Raw genomic sequence first — 20,160 nt, 5'->3', positions numbered from 1 at the left:
GTTTATCTCCACCACCCAGCGAAGTTGTGAACCACAGACGTGCGCTCCTAGGGCTGTGTTTCGATACAACAAAATCTCGGCATATTGTTCGGTTCTCCATGTTTGGAAAGCAAACCCAGCACGGGGTGATGGGCAACACTTACCCGCATCGAAGTGCTTCTCGATTCGCTTCCACTGGCGCGTCTGGTTCAGCGCGATAATGGCGGCCGCGAAGAAAAACAACAGACATCCGATAATGGCCAGCAGCAGCGAGGCCGCCTGCCAGTCCCACATTATCTCGGCGGTGTTTTCCTTCCGCCTGCCGGCTGCTCCTGCATGCTGCTGCTGTTGCTGCTGCTGCTGCTGCCGGAGATGATCGTGCTGCTGCTGATGGTGGCCATCTTTCCGGCGTTCCTATTGGAAAGAACAAAGAAGCGTTCCTATTGATATTCGCTATCTTAATCAACGCCGTAATTTGCACTAACCTCCTTCCAGTGTCGCTGATCGTGACGCCCCTCGGTGCGACCCAACCGGCCAAGATCCATATCGAGATCCTGCATTGTCCCACAGACCGTATCCATGTACTCCTGGCATGGTCGCAGCACCAGCTGCTGTTCGCCGCAGATCCGACAAGGAACGCACGCCGCCTGCTCCGGATTCCACCATCGATCCGATTCACAAATGGCTTCCACACTGGATAATACTGTCAACAGGAGCGCCACGACCGTGATCCATCGTGGTGCTCTATGGCTTGCATGACTACTACTACTACTAACGCTTCTACTACTTCCCTTAACTGATGACCTCCGTGTGGAACCTAAACTGTCACTATCATAGGTTGGCGGGTGCCTCGTGGACTCCATCGTACCGACAATCCAGGGTGGTGGTAGAGTCATATTCTGCAAGCAAAAAGTAGGTCGGTTAGTAACAAACCCATATCATCGAAATCAAAAACAAAATCAAAACAGTATATCAGCGAAAAACGCGCGCAACACGCGAACCAAAACAGCCCAACCGGAAGTGCCAACTCTGGATGGGGTGAAACTGTCCACGCGTGCCCTCTAGTGAATATTAAATTTATTCTCCACTATGCGGAAAAGGACAGACAATAATTAGAGTGTGAGTGGAAGCGGGGGCACGGACAAAGAAGGAACTGCTGTCCAATAATCGATTGGAAGAACCCGATGGAAGCAACATGTTACGTAAGGCACCCAGGTCCCCAAAGAAGAACGCTTCCTCAACAATTTGTGCAGATGTGTATGCGACTACGCGACTACGAGCGCGACTAGCCATTTCCGGTGCGTATGTGTTCCGCGTGGCGTACTGTTTGCGAGACGCGCACTAGGTTTTATTAATTTTTAATATTTTTACGATTACGACGGGCATCGTCATTAGTTTCGCTTCGGTTGGAGCGCAACTACTTCGAGCTACACTTGAATGTCTTCCATCCAACTCGAGGTTTCTTCATTCATAAAACTCATATAACAAAATTTGCATGCAAAGAGTTGGTTGCCGCGGGCCGTTAGTGATTGTTTTTAATTGACTATTATTACGCAGTCTCGCGCAGTGTGAAGCAAACAAATAAAGAAGGAAGAAGCCCGGAGGAAAACAGGATGTTTTATGCAATGTTTTCAATATGTTTTTCCTGTCTCATGCGAGCGCTGGAGTTCGATTGTTTACAAATAAGCTGTCTGTCTACGGTGTCAACAAATCGATAAATCAGAGGAAGTAACAAAAACACACACAAAACTTCAAATGGCAACCAGCAACCATTTGAGAAATCGCAGAGCGCCATGATTATTCACAGCGCTTGAAAGCAGAAGCCTGCTTTGATGCGGTGATGCTCTCGAGATAATGGCCGCCCCCTGGTGAATCCGTCAATGTCAGAGTCAATTCCATACTTCCAACGATCAACCAACCATAGAAACAGCGGACCTCGCAAGTGCTTGACCAGCGCTCGAAGCTTGAAGATCTTATGGCCGCCGGTTCGTGATGAGGAGGGCAATAAGGGGAAAATGCAATTTTCTCGAGAACTCTCCAGATTAGCTCGGATTGATTGCGTGTATACTGCCCACGAATGCGGCCGTGAATCAAACCGTGATCGGAGGAGATTGTTCTGCACCGTTTCGGTGCGGCGCGTTGCGCCATCTGGCTCATTGGAACGCAGTCAGCGCGATTGGAGAATTCAAAGAATTTAAGAGATAGATCAAATGGAGAATGATTCATTTGAAATAAGCCAATGCCAATGTCCGGCGATTTGATTCAAAAGAATTGTGACTTTGGCCGAATCGAACCGTTTGATCCGAAGATGTCATTCAAGCAAAATGATCAATTTGACACGAATTTAATAAGCAGAATTTAGCTTGGCAACCGAACCGGGCGAAAATGACAAATTTGATCCATTACACCCGCCTTGGTAACCATGGTGTACACGAGTAAAAACGGAACACATTTGAAATGGGAGAAATTCATACTGTTATTTTGACGTAGGACTACGTCTTTCATTTCTGTACCGGGGTGTAAATTTGATTGCTACTTATTGACTCGAAAAATTGCTTCGATGGCTTAAAAATAGCTTTGAAAATAGGTTATTGAAATCACACAATTCCGTAATAACCTGGCACCCACTCGGAAATCCATTAAAGCCTCTTATAAACAACGAATCGAATCGAATCGATGGTCACGCTCACACCCCTATGCACTATGCTCTTCACTCTCAATTCTCTTTTTTTCTACAATAGGACTGCACGGAGCCGCATTGTTTGATAAAAGCAGCAGTTCAATTATCGAGTGCTTTCCGAGGAGGAATCAATCCTTCTTTGATCGTCAATAATTATATGATAATCACTTTATTCGAAAGATGATTTTTATAAGAGTTTTATTGACAACGTTAGTCCTACGTCCACTTTGCAGTTTTATCACAACACAAGCACAGATAGAACTCACTTCCAGTTTTTTTATATTTTACAAAAGTATCCAAAAACAAGTTTCAAAATCGAAATTGATACCGCAGCATTCAGCATTATGCCAGAACTTAATCCAGCATTTGAATCATTTCTGGTACTCAATTTCCGGTATGGTTTTTTTTTTTCCAGAAAGCAATTATACGACATTCACCCGTGTTCTGAAATCCGATCGAGTTCAAATTACCAGAAAGAATGTCAATTTTGTAGTTTGAAATCCGGTCGAGTCATTTCCAATCGGGTTGTGCAAATGTGACGACCTTGTCACGCAAGGGCCATAGCTACAGTTTTTAGGTATTCAGATAACATCAAGTAATCATTTTCTTTAATTAAAAAAAAAATTCAAACTGCCGTAAGCCTTGCTAATTTGATAGAGAGCACATCGCTCCACAAAAACGGTTGAATTATTTTGGCGTTTGTGTTGTGTTAGGGCAATAATGCCACACATTTGCATTTATCGACAAAAGTTGGAGTTTGAATCGAAAGGATTTTGAGTCACGAAATCCGATCGAACTCAGGAAAAACGACAGACATCCTGAAGGAACGAAGTTGCTGAATTGCTGGATTGACGAATTTCACAGCAATTTTACAAATGTTCAGATATTACAAAAGTTCGCAACACTTCTTTAGAGCGAGCACATTATATAAATTTTAGTTCGAAGTATACACCTCTGATGTTACCATTCACGTACAAAGGTTATTCTTGCAACCTTTGGGCCAGCTGGATGTAAAAGATCAAAAAGTAATAAAGTAACAAAATACTAAATTTTCAAAGGGAAAAACACTTTTCATCAGAAAAAAATCACAAAAAAAACTCGAGAAAATTCGCCTCGATGTCAATTTTGAGCGCTGTTTGTTGTAGCATCATTAAGAGCAAGTTAACAAGTTGTGTTGGGTGAAATTTTGTGTTGGAAACAGAATTTCTTGTGCCGAAAAGTTGGGAATGTTGCAGAATACATTTGATGTCTCAACTATGTTGCAAACACGGGTGTATAAGGTATGAGAGATTCAAAGACGGCCGAGAAGAGATGAACGATTTGTCACGTCAAGGACGACCATCCAACTCTTCAACTGATGAAAACATCGACAAAATAAAATGAATGATGCTCAGAAATCATTATTTAGGTTCGAGAGAGCTGAGAGAGCTCACCAGACCGTTCGTCATATTTTGGTTGAAAAGTCGCAGCACGACTAGTGCCAAAACAGCTCAATTTTCTTCAAAAATTTCATCGCCATTAAGTGGCTAAAGACATGCTTGAACGATCGAATTCTGATCACACGTTCATCCAACCCATTCGTTACTGGCCAGATACGGCACCGTGTGACTTTGTCCTATTTCCGAAATTCCAATTACCGCTTCGTGGGACATAAAAAACATAAAAAGGAATTCACTAAAGGCAATTCCTAAATACAGATTTAGAAAGTTTTTCGATGACTGGATTGTTCGTTAGAAAAAAAGTTTTGCTTCAGAAGGGGCTTATTTTGAAGGCGATAATACAAATAATCCGTTGGAAATTATAAAAAAATAATTTTCGACAATTTATTTGTTACAAAAATTTTTGGCTTCTATCTTCAAATACATTTTCTTTGCGTATTTGTGTGATTTCTTGCCCTTGCCGGTATTAACAAACAACTAGTGTAGGGATGAAACACAATTTTGATATACCTCTGAGCAGAATGAAAATATTTTAAATCAAGGTGGGCCCCTTTGCAACTTATTTCATGTTATAAAAGTTTTAGTTTGCGATTTCTCAGTATCGGCCCGGACAGCGAGCAGTCAACAGTTCCTCTTAATGCTGATGTCACACACAGCAGTCTTATGGTCCGCTACCGGAAGTGGCCTAGGTCCATGGAATTCAGCAAACACGAAGCAAGCCTAAACTGAAATTGAGAAAGATGTTACAATTCTTTGGAATCCTACATACAACATGTTGGATTATTGCTCAAAAAAGAGACAGCTGTGTCTATTCTAGAACATACGAAGTTCCTCTTGTCTATAGAGCTAGCGATCATCCGCAATTCGACATTAATGCAATTAAACCCGGTGTTCCGCTTGTGTAAAGCGAAAATGGTAATGGATTATCGGGGTCGATCCCAGATCAGTTATCAGCAGTGTTGCCACACGTACAGACTTATCTGGAATAATACAAATTTTTTCGTTATTTTTGGTACAGATTCTGTACGGTACAGAGTACAGATTTTCGTCAAAAAGTACAGATTGGTACAGATTTTTTCCACGCGTGAAATTTCTTACATTTTAACAAAGCAACATTGAGGTACATGACCACTTTTACGCCGCAGTATCACTTGATGCTGCTGATCATTTACAATGCAATAATTGATCAGTTCCATAAGGACGAAATTCCTCACAAGAATCGTCAGAAAGGATTCCCATCGGACGGTGCGACGTATGTTTTGCCCCAGATCAATTGAATCGTTTATTCCAGACTAAAAAACCTGAATTCACGATGCTACATGAAGAGCTGAAAGATTTTCATTTGATCATTCTCGTTAATATCCGCAAGGAATCTTTCGTTGTTTCAATTGTTTCAATGCTATCAAATATGAAGATCATTTGAAAAGCGAAAAAAAAAATTAGGTTGGAATAGCAGCAAAAGAAATTGCCAATGGATAGCTAGCGGCAGATAATTTCAAAGGATATTTGTCGCAGTTTTCTCGTGGAGCTGATCAAGCAAATGAGAAAAATATTCGATTTTGATGATTCGACGCTCAAGAGTACGCTTATGTTAAATCACATAAACTTTTTCAATTTGACAAGCATTAGCTTTGTGTTAGAAGCAGGGCTCTGCATAGTCATACTCAACTGAGGATAGTCAGCTGACTATCTGACTGACTATATCCGTATTCAGTTAGTAATGACTTTTGGCTTCTTCACGCAGTTCCTCCGCCAAAACGACTGAACAGTCAGTCGGGCGTTTAGTCGCTATCACCCTCTACCGACTAGACTATATCATTTCATTCTTCCCAGTCAAATTGTGCTCATTGCATTTTGAAATGACTTCCCTCAAAACGAATTCGTTTCTCTCTTTCTCTCTCCCATGTACGTGTGCATGCATCGATGTTTAAGTTCAACGTGGTTTGACATACGCTACAGGTGAGCTAGATTCTTTTGTATCGTACACGAAAATTACTCACACGTATAAAATAACGTGCAGTGTGTGTGCGCTATTTTGCACGCCTAATTTATTTATTTATTTATTTATTGAAAGATACATTCATCTGACATAAGTCTTAATGAACTAGAGGGTTTAATATTATATGAGCCTAGAACCAGTAATACGTCGCTGGAAACAAGCTGCAGGTTCTCCAAACTCGAAAAGCTCCTCAACTGAACAAAATGTGTGGATCATGCTCGTAACAGGCTCGTGTTGTCCATATGAAGTGCGGTGTGGGTCATGCCGCAACAGGTACGTTGACCGGAGAGATCTGCTTGGTGCACGCAGATTCAAACGCGAGAGTAGGTAAAAGGAGTCGATTTCATTGGCCAAAATCTTTGCGACATAAGTTGCTTGTTGAATTTTCCGTCGGCGTTCTAATGTATCCATACTCAGCAAACGACATCTTTCAGCATACCGAGGCAAATTTGAAGGATCTCTCCAAGGAAGTTGCCTTAGGGCTCGACGAATGAAAGTTCTCTGGATACGTTCAATTCTGATGCTACATGACAGTTGGTACGGAATCCAAACCACAGACGCAGTCTCGACAATTGGTCGCACAAGTGAACAGTATAGTGCCTTTAGGCAGTACGGGTCGGAAAAATCCCTCGAAATCCTGGATATAAATCCTAGCTGTCGATTCGCCTTAGTGACTACCATTGATCGATGCAAATCAAACGAAAGCTTTGGGTCCAACGTTATCCCCAAGTCACTTACTTGTTCAACTCTCTCCAGTATAACATCATCAATCGAGTAGTCGAATGTGATCGGTGTCCATGTTCGATGAAAAGTCATTACTACACATTTAGATATACTGACAGAAAGTTTGTTCAAGCGGCACCAGTTAACAAAGAGATTCAACATTTCTTGAAGCCGAAGGCAATCTTCGATGTTCTTGACGACGATGTAGATTTTTAGGTCATCGGCATATATGAGCACACAACCACTTAGAAGGATGAGCGTCACGTCGTTGAAAAATATTATGAACAGCAATGGTCCCAAATTGCTGCCCTGAGGAACGCCCGATGTTGCGATGAATGGCGCAGAGGTACAAGATCCCAGCTTAACGCGGAGAGTTCGATTGAGCAGGTATGATTCGAGCCAATTCACTAGACTATCAGAGACTCCCAATCGAGACATTTTCCGCAGAAGGATACCATGATCGATGCGATCGAAGGCTGCTTTCAGGTCTGTGTAAACGGTATCCACTTGAACTTTGTTTTCCAAATGTGCAATACAAGTTGACGTAAATTCCAACAGATTCGATGACACAGAGCGCCCTGGCATAAAACCGTGTTGCGACGGAGAGATGTAGCTTTTAACATGAAAGAAGATAGCTTCTTTCACAATTATCTCAAATATTTTTGAAGCAGCAGAAAGACTTGTTATACCCCGATAGTTTGTTACGTCTCGTTTGTCGCCCTTTTTATGAACAGGAAACATAAAGGAATGCTTCCAAATCTCGGGAAAAAATCCTTGATCCAACGATGCAGTAAAGATCCAGGCTAAGGGCTCAGCTAAAGCATCAACACAGCGGCAAAAAAACACCGTCGGGACCCGGAGAGACCGATTTCTTTAATTTCTTAACGGCCTTAGTGACATCCGTAGAGCTAATCCCAAATGAGCGCAGATTAATGAGATTCTCTGGAACATTGATAGCTGCTTTTACAATTTCATCCGTATTCGCAGTCGCATTCGAAAAAACCGAACTGAAGTGATGAGAAAAAAGGTTGCATGATTCGAGCACAGATGTTGACTCCAAATTGCCCAGAAACACGGACTTTGGAATAGTCGATGATTTACGTTTGGAGTTCACAAAGTTCCAGAAACTTTTGGGATTTCGACGCAAATTGGTCTGAACACGCAAGACATACGACTTGTAGAGGGCTGAATTGAGCTTTCTATAGGCGTTGCAAGCACGATGAAAGTTGCGTTTAGTTTCAGTGGTTCGATATTGGCGGAGTTTACGCTGACAGGAATTTTTGTCGCGTCTCAAAAGTCGCAGTGGAAGAGAGCTCCAAACAGGAGAGGCAGCAGGTTTTCGTCTCGGAGTATTGTCATTAAGCCAATTGCAAATAATATGGCAAAATGTTGCAGCCATATCATTAACGTCATTTGTTGCCAGCCTACTGTTCCAGTCACAACTCTGCAGATAATCGTTGAGCATGGCAAAATCGATTTTGGAGTAGTCTAGCGGCTGTTGAATAGGGTCATATGATTCACAGTTAGCACGGTCCTCACAATCGGTTAGAGTTGGTAAGGAGAATAATAGCGGAGGATGATACAGATCAATAGGTAACAATGGGCATATCGCTTCGTTCACAACAATATTGCAATTAGCATCACATACAACCAAATCCAGGATCCGACCCCGATAGTTGCGAACTAAGTTGTATTGCCGAAAGTGCAGGAAATTCAAACCATCAACTAGAGCAGCGCTGGCAGCAGACATCGTGGAAGCTTCCTGACTTAAGGCTTCGTCGTCAAGCAATTCCCATGTGATGTTAGGCTGATTATAGTCGCCACAAGCAAGAAGAAGATTACCATCAGGCATTATGTCACGTAGCTCATGCAGCGTAGATAGATGCGCATCAATAACACCTACATTCTGACTTCGATCGGGAGGTATATAAACGGCGCAAAGCATTAACCGCTTTTCGCGAATACAGGCAGACACACAAACTTGTTCGAGATTATTGCCATGCATTGTGCGTACCTCAACAGATTTATGATGACTTGACACTGCAATAAGCACTCCTCCTAATGTAGTTTTGCGACTATTACGTGGACTACGGTCGCAACGAAAAACGTTAAAGTCGGTTCCAAAAAGTTGTAGCGAGTTGACACTGTCGTCAAGACCGGTTTCGATCAGGATAATGACCTCATAATTACAATCACAAATCGCTACGATGAGGTCATCGATTTTTGTTTTCAGACCGCGTACATTCTGGAAGTACATCCAGACATCATTTATGCTGGTGGCCACACGTCTGTTGACACGAGATGGTTCGAAGCGTTGCTCATGTTGACTGGAAGAGTTTGGAAATCTGAAGGGGGGAACATCGTCAGGCAGGATAGGTTGAAAATTACATCCATACTTGCCTAGACAAGCAAGTCGGAAGACCTCTTCTCTCACATCAGACACAGGGCCGGGGCGACTACGGCTGCATACATGGCTAATGGGCTCGACTGTGCTAAGTGGATAGGAGGCTTCCAAAATGCTTATTTGAGTGCGCCCCGGTGTCCATTCATCGGCTATGTTGTGGCTGAGATGGTTGCTGCTGGCTTGAATGTTTGGTTCACAGCAGATGGCCGCCGAAATTTTTGAGCCGAGTGGTCTTCGAATTCACGAAAAAGAACTCCTTCCGGCCACGATGACGGATCCAAGGCATTCGTCTTCAAAGCCGGATCAAGACCAACTTTGAAAGAGACGAAGCGCAAGTTGTTGGTGTCTGTTCCTTTGGCAACTAATTTCACGATTTCAGGTTCTGTTTCGATTTCCAGGTTTGCTTTAACCATTGCAGAGATTTGATCACTTGTCACATCTGGACGGATGCGTGATAAGTAGAGCCAGAATTTGGTATCCGGTTGTACACAGATTGGTACCGAAACGACATTCTGACACAGCAGTTTCGAACCAGTCTGACACTCATATGTTTTAGGTATCGGAGAGTCGGATCCCCGGAATCTCTTCGAAGGACGAGTTGGTTCACTTCTTGGTCAAGGATTAACAACAGGGGACGGGATTGATGGAACAGGCTTCGATGATAACTGCTTGATTTCCGTCTGCAGGTTGCTGATAGCTTCCGTCAGGGAAACCAAAGGTGATTTCTCATCGGCCAAGTTGGTGATCGAACGGAGATGCGAGTTCTCGAAAAGCTCTGCGCATTGATCACACATCCAAAACAGGTTCTTCCGATGTGAAGTGAAGTAACCCGTCAGGGCACGTGACACTCCAGAGCACTGCATGTGAAATAATTTGCCACAGTATCCACGGCAAACCACCACGGTATCAATGCCAGTTATTCCCGACAAGCATTTGGCACATGTTTTATCCATGCTGGCAGTTGAGCAGTTGTAACGCCTTAAAATATATTTCGGGCGGTTCCCAGCCGGTCGATAATGAAACAAGCACGAAGTTGATCGCTCCGGCAACGGCACGAAGGTGATGAATGAACCACAACAGCGCGATACAATTGAAGTGATACAAAACAATCTTAACAGTCAATTTGCACTCCAAATAACAACTTCATCAGGGATATTTTTAAACAGGATAGTCCAGACAATTAAAATTAGTAACTTGGTCAATTAAATTAAATTTTTAACTACACAAAACACGTTAAAAAGCAAACAAAAACAACAGTTAGCTTACACAAGCTGCTGTTTACACTTGTACACTATTGTTAACTAATACTAACTACTACTAGGTTCATTGGTTTGAGCTCACGATGGGTAGACAATAAACCGTCCATTGATGGGGTAACTTCTTTTTTGCATCAGAAATCATGTTTTCGTTCCCATTTATATGGACGTAAAAATAAGATTGCGTACGCGGGTATGAAACGTGTCAAGAGGAAATGGAAGTGTGGATTGAAGTCAGTTGAATGAAGAGGCAGATTTGTATTCATTAGTCGAGTCAGTTAGAAAAACCACTGACTGGACTAGTTCACCAGTCATCCTCGCTAGTCAACGCTAGGCAATTCATTTTTTAGCCAAATCACTTTTTGTTGTGGGCGACTGCCGAAGCAGTTCTAGTAGAAGCAAATCTACTGAGAGGAGAGTCGGTCTTCATTTTTCGCCTTCGAAGATTTCGTGCCCTGGTCAAGAGCATTTCCAGGATTCTACAATGGGAATGTACAAGACACATTTCAGAAACAGAACAGTTTCCGAAAACGAGCATGTGCACGTAGGTGAACAAAAAATGGATGGCTAAAAAGGATTGATGGTTCGTTCGTATTCCGGCGCTTCGATGTCTTGTTTGTGACGTTCTCGCTATGCCTTACTCCTCGACAACTATCGAGCGATTTTTTTCTGAATATAATAAGAACAAAAATAAGCTTCGAAATCGACTCAGCAACGATACGATGACGCTATTTTGAGATCGAGAGATTTGATCAAACATCGTAGCGGCAACTCGAAAATTTTAATAAATGAGATATGCAATCTAGATTTAAAAAAAACTATGTATATGTCATCAAACACACGAATGAGTTGCGTATGTAAATGTTGTATTCGTAATAGATAAATGAGTATTTTTTTCATGCTAATAAATTAGTTTTTTCTCTACAACGAATATTTTCGATAGTACAGATTTTTGGAAAAAAAAAGTACAGATGAGAAAGATTTTTAATCCTTCTGGTACAGATTAAAATGTGGCAACACTGTTATCTAACTCGGACCAGCTGCTGATTTGCCAATTCTGAAGTGTTCCCGAAACTAATTGAAAATACGCTTCTATACAAAGTGCTCATTCGCACTTTCATGAATAACAAAAAAAAATATATATATATAGGCAAAATGTGTAACATTTTTGTACTACCTCAACTGAATGCTACTGTTCATAGAATATTTTATACCAGTGATTTTCAACCTTTGTTGATCCATTCCCCCCTTTAGGAAAACTAATCCCAGTGCTTCCCCCTTATCAGTAGTAAGAAAGTCTGTAGAATATCAGTAAAATAATGAATGAATACAAACGGAATTCAAGTTATATTCGCAACAAACTTGAATTTATACTTGTATCTAATTACAAAAAAGGTATATAAAGTATGGCACCTGCGCCTGAACGATTTCCGCCAAAATCGTAATTCTTGAGAACGTTGTCGAAAAGCACACCTCATGTCATCTTCGATATCCACTCTGCTAAGGTTTTTTGTTTCCATCAGCAGCATTGTAGGTAATCTAGATTCACATAAATACAAAGCAAAAGACAACAACACTCGTAACCCTTATACCGCGTATCAGGATAAGAATCGATCATTTATCGACGAGTTTGTTCTGAAATTGATCCGAAATTTCATCACAACCAGTCAGAAATCTCGTTCTTCGATAGAAGGAAAATGTGTTTCAAGTTTAACTTGTTGTAAAAAGTTTTTCGTAAAAAAAGTGGTTTCGATTATCATCATTCACTGACGAAAGTCTTTCAAACATTGCGAAGTTGTTCAATTAAACATTACATCACAGATTTAGAAATGTTTGCCGAGGCTCGCAAAGAGTATCCAATATTTTTTTTTTTGTGGAAATTTTTGCTAATCACTGCCATCTTCAAAGCGAAGTAATGTGCAACATTCCCTTGCACTATTCCCCCCTTTTAATGACCACATTCCCCACTAGGGGGGAGTTCCCCACCGATTGAAAATCACTGTTTTATACGAAAAACATATGCTATGGATGTGGAAAAATAATCTCCAGAAAAAATATATATCATTTGGGAACATGAAATCTCGCGTAGTTAGAAATCCCTATTGTTCACACTAGGTCGAAAACAAAAGCAAAAAGGAGATTAGGTACCCAGTTATCAGGTTCGTCTCAGGTCAAAACTTATTGAACTAATAAGTGAGGTTTCTTCGTTTTTTTTCAAAAATTAATGCTTTATTCTGCTAAAATGATTACAAATTTAATATTCAAAGTATTGCTCATCACTTGTAACAACTTTTTCCCATCTTTCTGGTTATTGACGGATCCCTTATTCGGCCGTTTTGTCGGCTAACCACGAATCGATCCAATTTTTAACTTCATCAAAATTGGAGAAGTGCTGGTCAACCAAGCCATGTTGCATCGATCGAAAAAGGTAGTAATCGGACGGAGTAATGTCCGGAGAATATGGCGGGTGGGATAGGATCAGTTGGAGCATGGTCACTGTGAAGTTCTCGCTAGGAAGGGAAATCTCCCGATATCAAAGTACGTCTCACTAGTACGAAGGCCCAAGAGGAAAGAGGCCGAGTCATGGTTGTACATGTAAACTAAAGCATCGCCTGCTATTAGGTACAAGTAGTCGTACGTCATGTTCAATTCGGTTGACACTTGACAAATTCAATAAGCTCATTTCACACTTGCTTAATGACGTATATCACACATCTCCCCTCTACTCATGGGAACTAAATGTTTTAACCGATTTGATGTTTTAGTATATGTGTAATTCCCAAAACCAAGGAATCACCCAACACTATATCGAACCGCTCTTACTTGTGCTGTTGTCCGTATAATGATGGGCAATGATTAGTGCTTGGCAATGATATATCAAGTATGTGCATGGGAGGTACAATATTTCAATAAAGCGTAACAAGCGTTATCGACAAGGTAATAATTTTGAACTTGTGGTGCCACTCATCCTCTCACATCCCTTAAAAAAAATTGCCTAGAAGCATAGTCAAGTGTGAAATAACTACAAAAATGATTTCCATTAATTTCACATAACACATTCCTCGGGAATGTGATTACTAGTTCAATCGGTAGATACGATTTCGTCATAACTTGCGGAAATTACAAAACAACCAAATGTAAAACCTTACATATATCTATTCGACACCTTGCTCCGATTCGCACCAAGGGATTCTGAATGTTTCAATCATTTGACGTACTGCGTAGATGGATTCTGCATAGACATTAACTTCATTTAACTTCATCTTGAGTTTTTATCTCATCTGTCGCACAGAAAACAAAAATAACGATCGCAGAAATCCGAAGCAATCCATTCTGAAGCAATTCCGGACTTCAGAGCATCTCCAGAAGAATTGAGCCTAAAGACGGAAGAAAAAAGAAATCAGAACTCCGAAAATTACGATATACGTGAGAATTATTTTTTTTATTTTTGTTTTTCAGCATCCAATTTTTCATTCTCTTCGTTTAGCCATCCTAATACTTGATCTTTCTGTTGTTGGTTTCGATTGTCGCTCTTATTGCTACTATTCATGCTACGGTCAAATGACCCGTGACTCCACGAGCGTTGCATCTACGATTATCTGCAGAACGGGTTTTGGATTAGTAGTACGTACAGTTACATTTAGGGCAACAAGAACGTCGACCAGCTCCATGATTTTTATATTTTATATTCAGCCTTGTTTAGCTTGTGATCGATTAATAGATGCTATGTAACGACGGTTCATTGGATATTTTTCATTCCACGATGCTTGTCGCTCTAATACTACCGCGAACTCCCAAGGTGGCAACGTTTACATTTGAAACTGTTCTTCACGAGTTGCTGACTGGATGATAAAATACGTTTCGTGGCCAAATGCTTTAAGAGCTGCATTCTGATGCGTCATGAACTATCTCCACCAAACTTGCGTGGAAGGTTATCATTGGTTAATCTGGTCCTTGGTTTAAGGATACTGCCAGCTCCGGAAGAACTATTTGTTCCGTCGTCAGGTGATATCATCCTTGCAGAATATGACTGAAAATTGCTCATCGTGATTATTATTCGAGTGATTCCGGCAACTCAACAACCTCTTTGCTCTCGTACACTGTACTTCCGCCAGTTTCAAGAACGCACCTTTACATTCCAATCATGTTAATTCTATGCGGTCGTAATTTCTTGATTTCTCCCGTCTCGCTTTTCTTTCAGCTGAATGCCCTCTCGCTATTATCATGCGGACATCCCGTCTCGCTCTTTTCATGCGGACACCCAGTCTCGCTATTTCCCTGCGGACATCCCGTCTCGCTATTTTCCTGCGGACATCCCGTCTCGCTATTTTCCGTGCGGACATCCCGTCTCGCTTTTTTCGTGCGAACATCCAGTCTCGCTTCTGCCGCGCGGACATGTCGTTACGCGCATTTTCCATAAGTTTATTTTCTTTTTTACTTACTTCGTTTGTTCGGGGGATTCCCTTCTTTTCAAGAACGTGATCCAGAAATAATACTCCAAATATAGAACACATTCGACTTTTCGACTATGCCTCCTGGCAGGATCGCCAATGTGGAGTTCTCGCTGGAAAGGGAAATCCCCCGATATCGAAGTACGTCTCACTAGTACGAAGGCCCAAGAGGAAAGAGGCCGAGTCATGGTTGTACATGTAAACTAAAGCATCGCCTGTTATTAGGTACAAGTAGTCGTACGTCATGTTCAATTCGGTTGACACTTGACAAATTCAATAAGCTCATTGCACACTTGATTAATGACGTATATCACACAGTCACCATAAACTTCCACCAAAATGCGATGACTTTCCGCAGCTTTTTTCTTCATATTGATGTAATGAAGTAACACTCCCCGCAAAAACACTCTCGTTGGTACGAAATTCGACATACTCGAAAAATCAAAAAAGTCACAGGAGGGTTGTGTCCGAGACACGTCCGCATAATTGACGTAGGATTCCGTTAGGTTATCTGTTGATTTTGGATAATTACATCGTTAAACTCTTTGATAATGATTAGGTGGACCTGAAAAGGACCGTTTTGTTTGGTTGTTGGGTATTGTTTGTTCATTCCACCAGTGTCTAAAGGGTGATGATTACAGAAGGATGAAAAACAGTCGTTGGTTGGTGCGTATCAGATAAAGGATACCGAAGTGGAACGAGATATGATGAGAACCGCCCTCTATGATCCTAGACGAGATGCCTTTTGTGATATGTATTGATGAAATAAAGAAAAAAAATCACCAATGTAATATAAGATAATTATTAATACCGAACACAATTATCAATTTTTCTTATCAGTAAAAACATGTTACTTTAATATAGCGAAAATATATTTGAAATGGGAAAGGTAATTTTCTTTTATAATTTTTACTTTCTGATTGTTTATTCAACCCAATGCGAATTTTAATTGGACTAACAATACCTAATACTATATGTACACCTAATACCATATGTACTATATGTAGTGAGACTCTATGTTGTACGGGAAAGGGTTAACACAACGGCTATCGTATACAATTTTACACCTACCCTTGTGCTAAATTTTTCACAATACACGATCGGACATTGATATGGTGTTTCACGAAGCAACCAACATTAAAGTTCCAAATTTAAATTTTATTTGCTAGAATTATTCGTATCACTCTTCTTATTTGCAATATAAAAATGCCCCCGACTTTCATGTATTTGCAATGCTGATTTCCCCTAGGCAGCTTGGTTTTGATGTCTCTGTTAGGGAACCGCCGCATGTGTCGTCAATTTCGACCAATCAGAAGTGGGTATTTCCGTTAGGATAGGGGTTGAGATTTTTCAATTGTTTGATAGTTAGTTTAATGATATATTATTTTATTCAATATAAAAAATTGTTATGGAGTGCCGAAATCGATTGACGCAAAAATTTCATCAATCCGACATCAAATGACTGAGCAATAAGCGTTTGAAATTGGACAATTTTCGCGATGTGCTCGATTCTCGATTTTCAATTTGTACCCCAATTTGTTCCCGAAAGACGTAATCCTACGTCAAAACTATGTTCTTTACGCTTCAACTTTTTGACATATACCAAAAAAGACGGGCAATGAGTAGCTTTCCAACGAATATATGGAAATTTGATTCACTGGAATAATAATTTTGTTACCGGTACACCCAATTCATAACCCCACACAAGCCACAATCCAGCCCAGACTTGGTAACATTTTTTTTTGCGTGCCCAGCAATGACTTCGCTCGTTCGCTCGTTTCCGAAATGTAAATACACACACGCGCGAATCCCATCAACATTGAACTAAACTGGCCATTTCGCGGTGCGGTGCGCGTCTTCCCGCAGGCAAACTGCGTTCATCACTCACCCGCGGGTTGGTCCCAATGACCAACCAACCAACCAACGACCGGTCCTGGGGAGGAAGGTACCGAATGCGCTTACCGCTCCGCCAGCAGAACAGAAAATCGGTGCGGAAAAACGGCCAAAAATAAATGGGATGTTTGTATACACACGCGAACCCTGGACAAGGACTGGGATGGGTGGAGGGATGGATGGAAGGACGGAGCGATGAAATAATAATTAACTTCGCTTCTGCTCTGTTTAATGCCTTTTTTTCTTTACATTAGAGTTTTTTTACTGGCGTGTACATTAAATGTTGCTGTTAACTCTTGGTGCTGCTGCTGGAAGCAGCAAGAGTTAAGATGGCCTCTGTTTTGGTTCGACGTTGTGTTTCGAGTATTCGAGATGCAGTGCAGTACTTACCCGGATTCGACAGAATGACAACAAATGGCTGGTTTCACTTTCCGCAATCGATCTTGTAAAGCTCGCACTTACAAACTGTCCACTCGCGGAGCATTTAACCACCGGTGAGCATGATGTTGAATGACCATAATTAGAGGTTGTAGTTTTTTATCGCTTTGAAGCTTCCGGCCTTCTGGCGGCGATGACAAAGAATGTTCAATCAAAGCAAGCCGGCTCACAAATACGCGTCGTACGCACGTCGTTTGACAATCCACACACGCAAAGTCACGACATATCGGAAGTTTAACGCACCATCTGTGTGTCAGTTAGCTGCGCGCGCGTCGCCTTCACAAAGGCTCCCATTTTGTCCGGGCAAAGAAATGGTTATTATTATTCACTCACGCCTGTTTTGTGCCCCTACTGTTCCTCTGTGCGTGTCTGGAGGGCAACCATAAACAAGTTTGGTACAACTTGTCCCCCGAACCGATCCGGTGTTTTTTTTTGTACGTGTGTGCGACGTTTCTGTACGTGTGTTTATGTTATTAAGGTTTTTACCTCTTCTCGTTTTAGTTTCGTTTCACGCCCAGGTTCATCAACTTTCGTGACCGGATGGCTAGAATGTGTGTTCTCGCCTCCCCCGCCCCGTAAAACTATCTTTGGAAACACTTCGGTACGTGAATTCCACACTGCACTGAATTTATTTCAAACAGATTGCACTCCAGAGAACCACCGGAAAATTCCTGCCTCGGAACCGCACTTCGTGCGCGCTTATTCCGCGCGGACAGGAAAAACATCCGTGCCGGAGAAACTTTGCACCAACCACTCACAACACTGCTGCCACACTCTTCCCTTTCCACACGCACACACTTCCCCGCACCTATTGACCGCTGTGCCAATTACTCAAAATCACAAAATAACGTGCAACAACTGCAACATAGTAAATTCTTCCTTCCGACCGCTGCCCCCAGCATTACGAAACAGTCGCATAACGGGAGCGAACTTTTTTTTTTGTCAACAATTGAACTCGGTAACATAGAGTTACACGACCTATATAACGGTCACAAAACCGCCCACTCAGAGACACTCGATTTGTGTTTCACACGGATTACACAAAAGTAAAGGACCGATTCTGGTTGTCGAATGCCGCCCCGGGTCGATGATTGATGAGGTCAAACGGGGTGTTTTAAAATAGAGTGAAACTATCCGCGATTGTCACGCGAACGAATAGTCGCGCGAGGAACAAACTTGAAGTTTGATTCTATGCTGAGGACGACTCAATTGGTACTAATCCGATGAATGAGCGCGACGTGATTGCCTAGCGTTGCGGGAGTTGAAGGTTTTCTCCGAGCGAAAGAGAGAAAGAAAGGCGAACGAAAGAGAGTCGGGGAAGTCAGAGACAAAGTCAGGATGTTATGAGGTCTGCTTTCGGTTGGAAGATATCCTAAATCTGGTTATAGTGCTTTGAATAGGAAGGCAACTTGTAGCGCCCATCCGAAAGGTGATTCTTTCATCTTTTCCATTTAATTATTCATTTCTCATGTCCTGAAGCTATGGCGCAGAGATAATAAAATTGTGCTGTGGAAAGCGGCTCGCAAACTGGGAAATGTTTTGTTTGGTTTGGGTGTTCAGTGAGCGAAGGGGCTTTTATGCGAGATTTGAGTTCCCACAAGCTTATGTGGTTAGCGCATACATTCAGGCGGAAAATCGATTCTCACCGAAGGTGAAAAGTTCAACCTTTCCGCTTATGTACAGTGATGGTAAAAATAATGAATGCACTGTTTGTATAAGTCATTTTTCCCTTTCTGCATACAGGTTTAATAATGAAGCGGGGTGACAAATATTAATAAACACAAAAACAATCATGATCAACTGATGTTTTTTCCTTATCCGGTGTAAGGTTATGAACCCATTGGTGATCGGAAATTTTGAGCAGCTTATCGAGCTAAATTTTCATTCTGGATTCATGAGCTCATATCATGAATTCATCACCATGCAGGTTGATCCTTCTTCGTATATTCCCAACCGTGTTTGTTTTCCTGACTACATCAATTCCTCTGTACATTTTGATCTGTTCATGAAGGAGAAAATCCATGAAATTCCAGATTATCTTCGATCGAGGATCGCTCCTACGATCTTCAATGCAAAGTATGGGCGTATCAATTGTGATAATATGTACTATACAGATGGGTCCTCAATGAATGAGTCCACAGGATTTGGAGTGTTCAACGAAATTTTCAGCACCTCCCACAGTCTTCATAATCCTTGCTCAGTGTATATTGCTGAGTTGGCAGCAATTCACTGGGCGCTGGACAGCGTCGCCTCACGACCTGTTGAACACTATTACATTGTAACGGATAGTCTTAGCTCTGTCGAAGCTATCCGTTCAGTGAGGCCGGAAAAGCACTCGCCGTACTTCTTTGAGAGAATACGAGAAATTTTGAGTGCTTTATCCAGACGCTGTTATGTCATTACCTTTGTCTGGGTCCCTTCACATTGCTCCATTTCGGGTAATGAGAGGGCTGACTCATTAGCAAAGGGAGGTGCAATTGAAGGCGATATTTATCAGCGTCAAATCGCCTTCAATGAATTTTATTCTTTAGTTCGTAAAAATACCATCGCTAACTGGCAACGCAAGTGGAACGAAGATGAATTGGGTCGGTGGTTCCACTCGATTATCCCTAAGGTTAGCCTCAAACCATGGTTCAAAAGTCGGGACTTTATTCGGACCTTCTCCCGACTCATGTCCAATCACTGTTCTTTAGATGCGCTGCTTTTTCGTTTCAAGCTTGCCGACAGCAATCTCTGCGTTTGTGGTCATGGTTACCACGACATCGAACACGTTGTTTGGTCGTGCGAGCTATATCTTGTCGCCAGGTCGAATTTAGAAAACTCCCTTCGGGCCCGAGGAAGGCAGCCCAATGTGCCGGTGAGAGATGTGTTGGCTCGGTTAGACCTTGATTACATGTC

General features: G+C 41.8%; 1 protein-coding gene across 1 annotated transcript in view; it reads right to left on the bottom strand.

Annotated features, from left to right (window-relative positions):
- Positions 1-17,358, bottom strand: part of LOC129763658 (tumor necrosis factor receptor superfamily member wengen) — a 49,192-nt gene extending 31,834 nt beyond the window's left edge. The window contains exons 1-3 of the mRNA XM_055762908.1: positions 17,215-17,358; positions 465-878; positions 144-393 (exon numbers count right to left, since the gene is read on the bottom strand). Of these exons, the coding sequence (XP_055618883.1) occupies positions 144-393; positions 465-875 (661 nt within the window). The 5' untranslated portion in view covers positions 876-878; positions 17,215-17,358. The remainder of the gene's footprint in view (positions 1-143; positions 394-464; positions 879-17,214) is intronic.
- Between the last annotated feature and the right edge of the window lie 2,802 nt (positions 17,359-20,160).

This window comes from Toxorhynchites rutilus, chromosome 1, assembly GCF_029784135.1.
Source record: "Toxorhynchites rutilus septentrionalis strain SRP chromosome 1, ASM2978413v1, whole genome shotgun sequence".
Classification (NCBI taxonomy): domain Eukaryota; kingdom Metazoa; phylum Arthropoda; class Insecta; order Diptera; family Culicidae; genus Toxorhynchites; species Toxorhynchites rutilus.
Note: the sequence above shows the minus strand (reverse complement) of the source record. Positions and strands in the feature narration are given on the sequence as shown.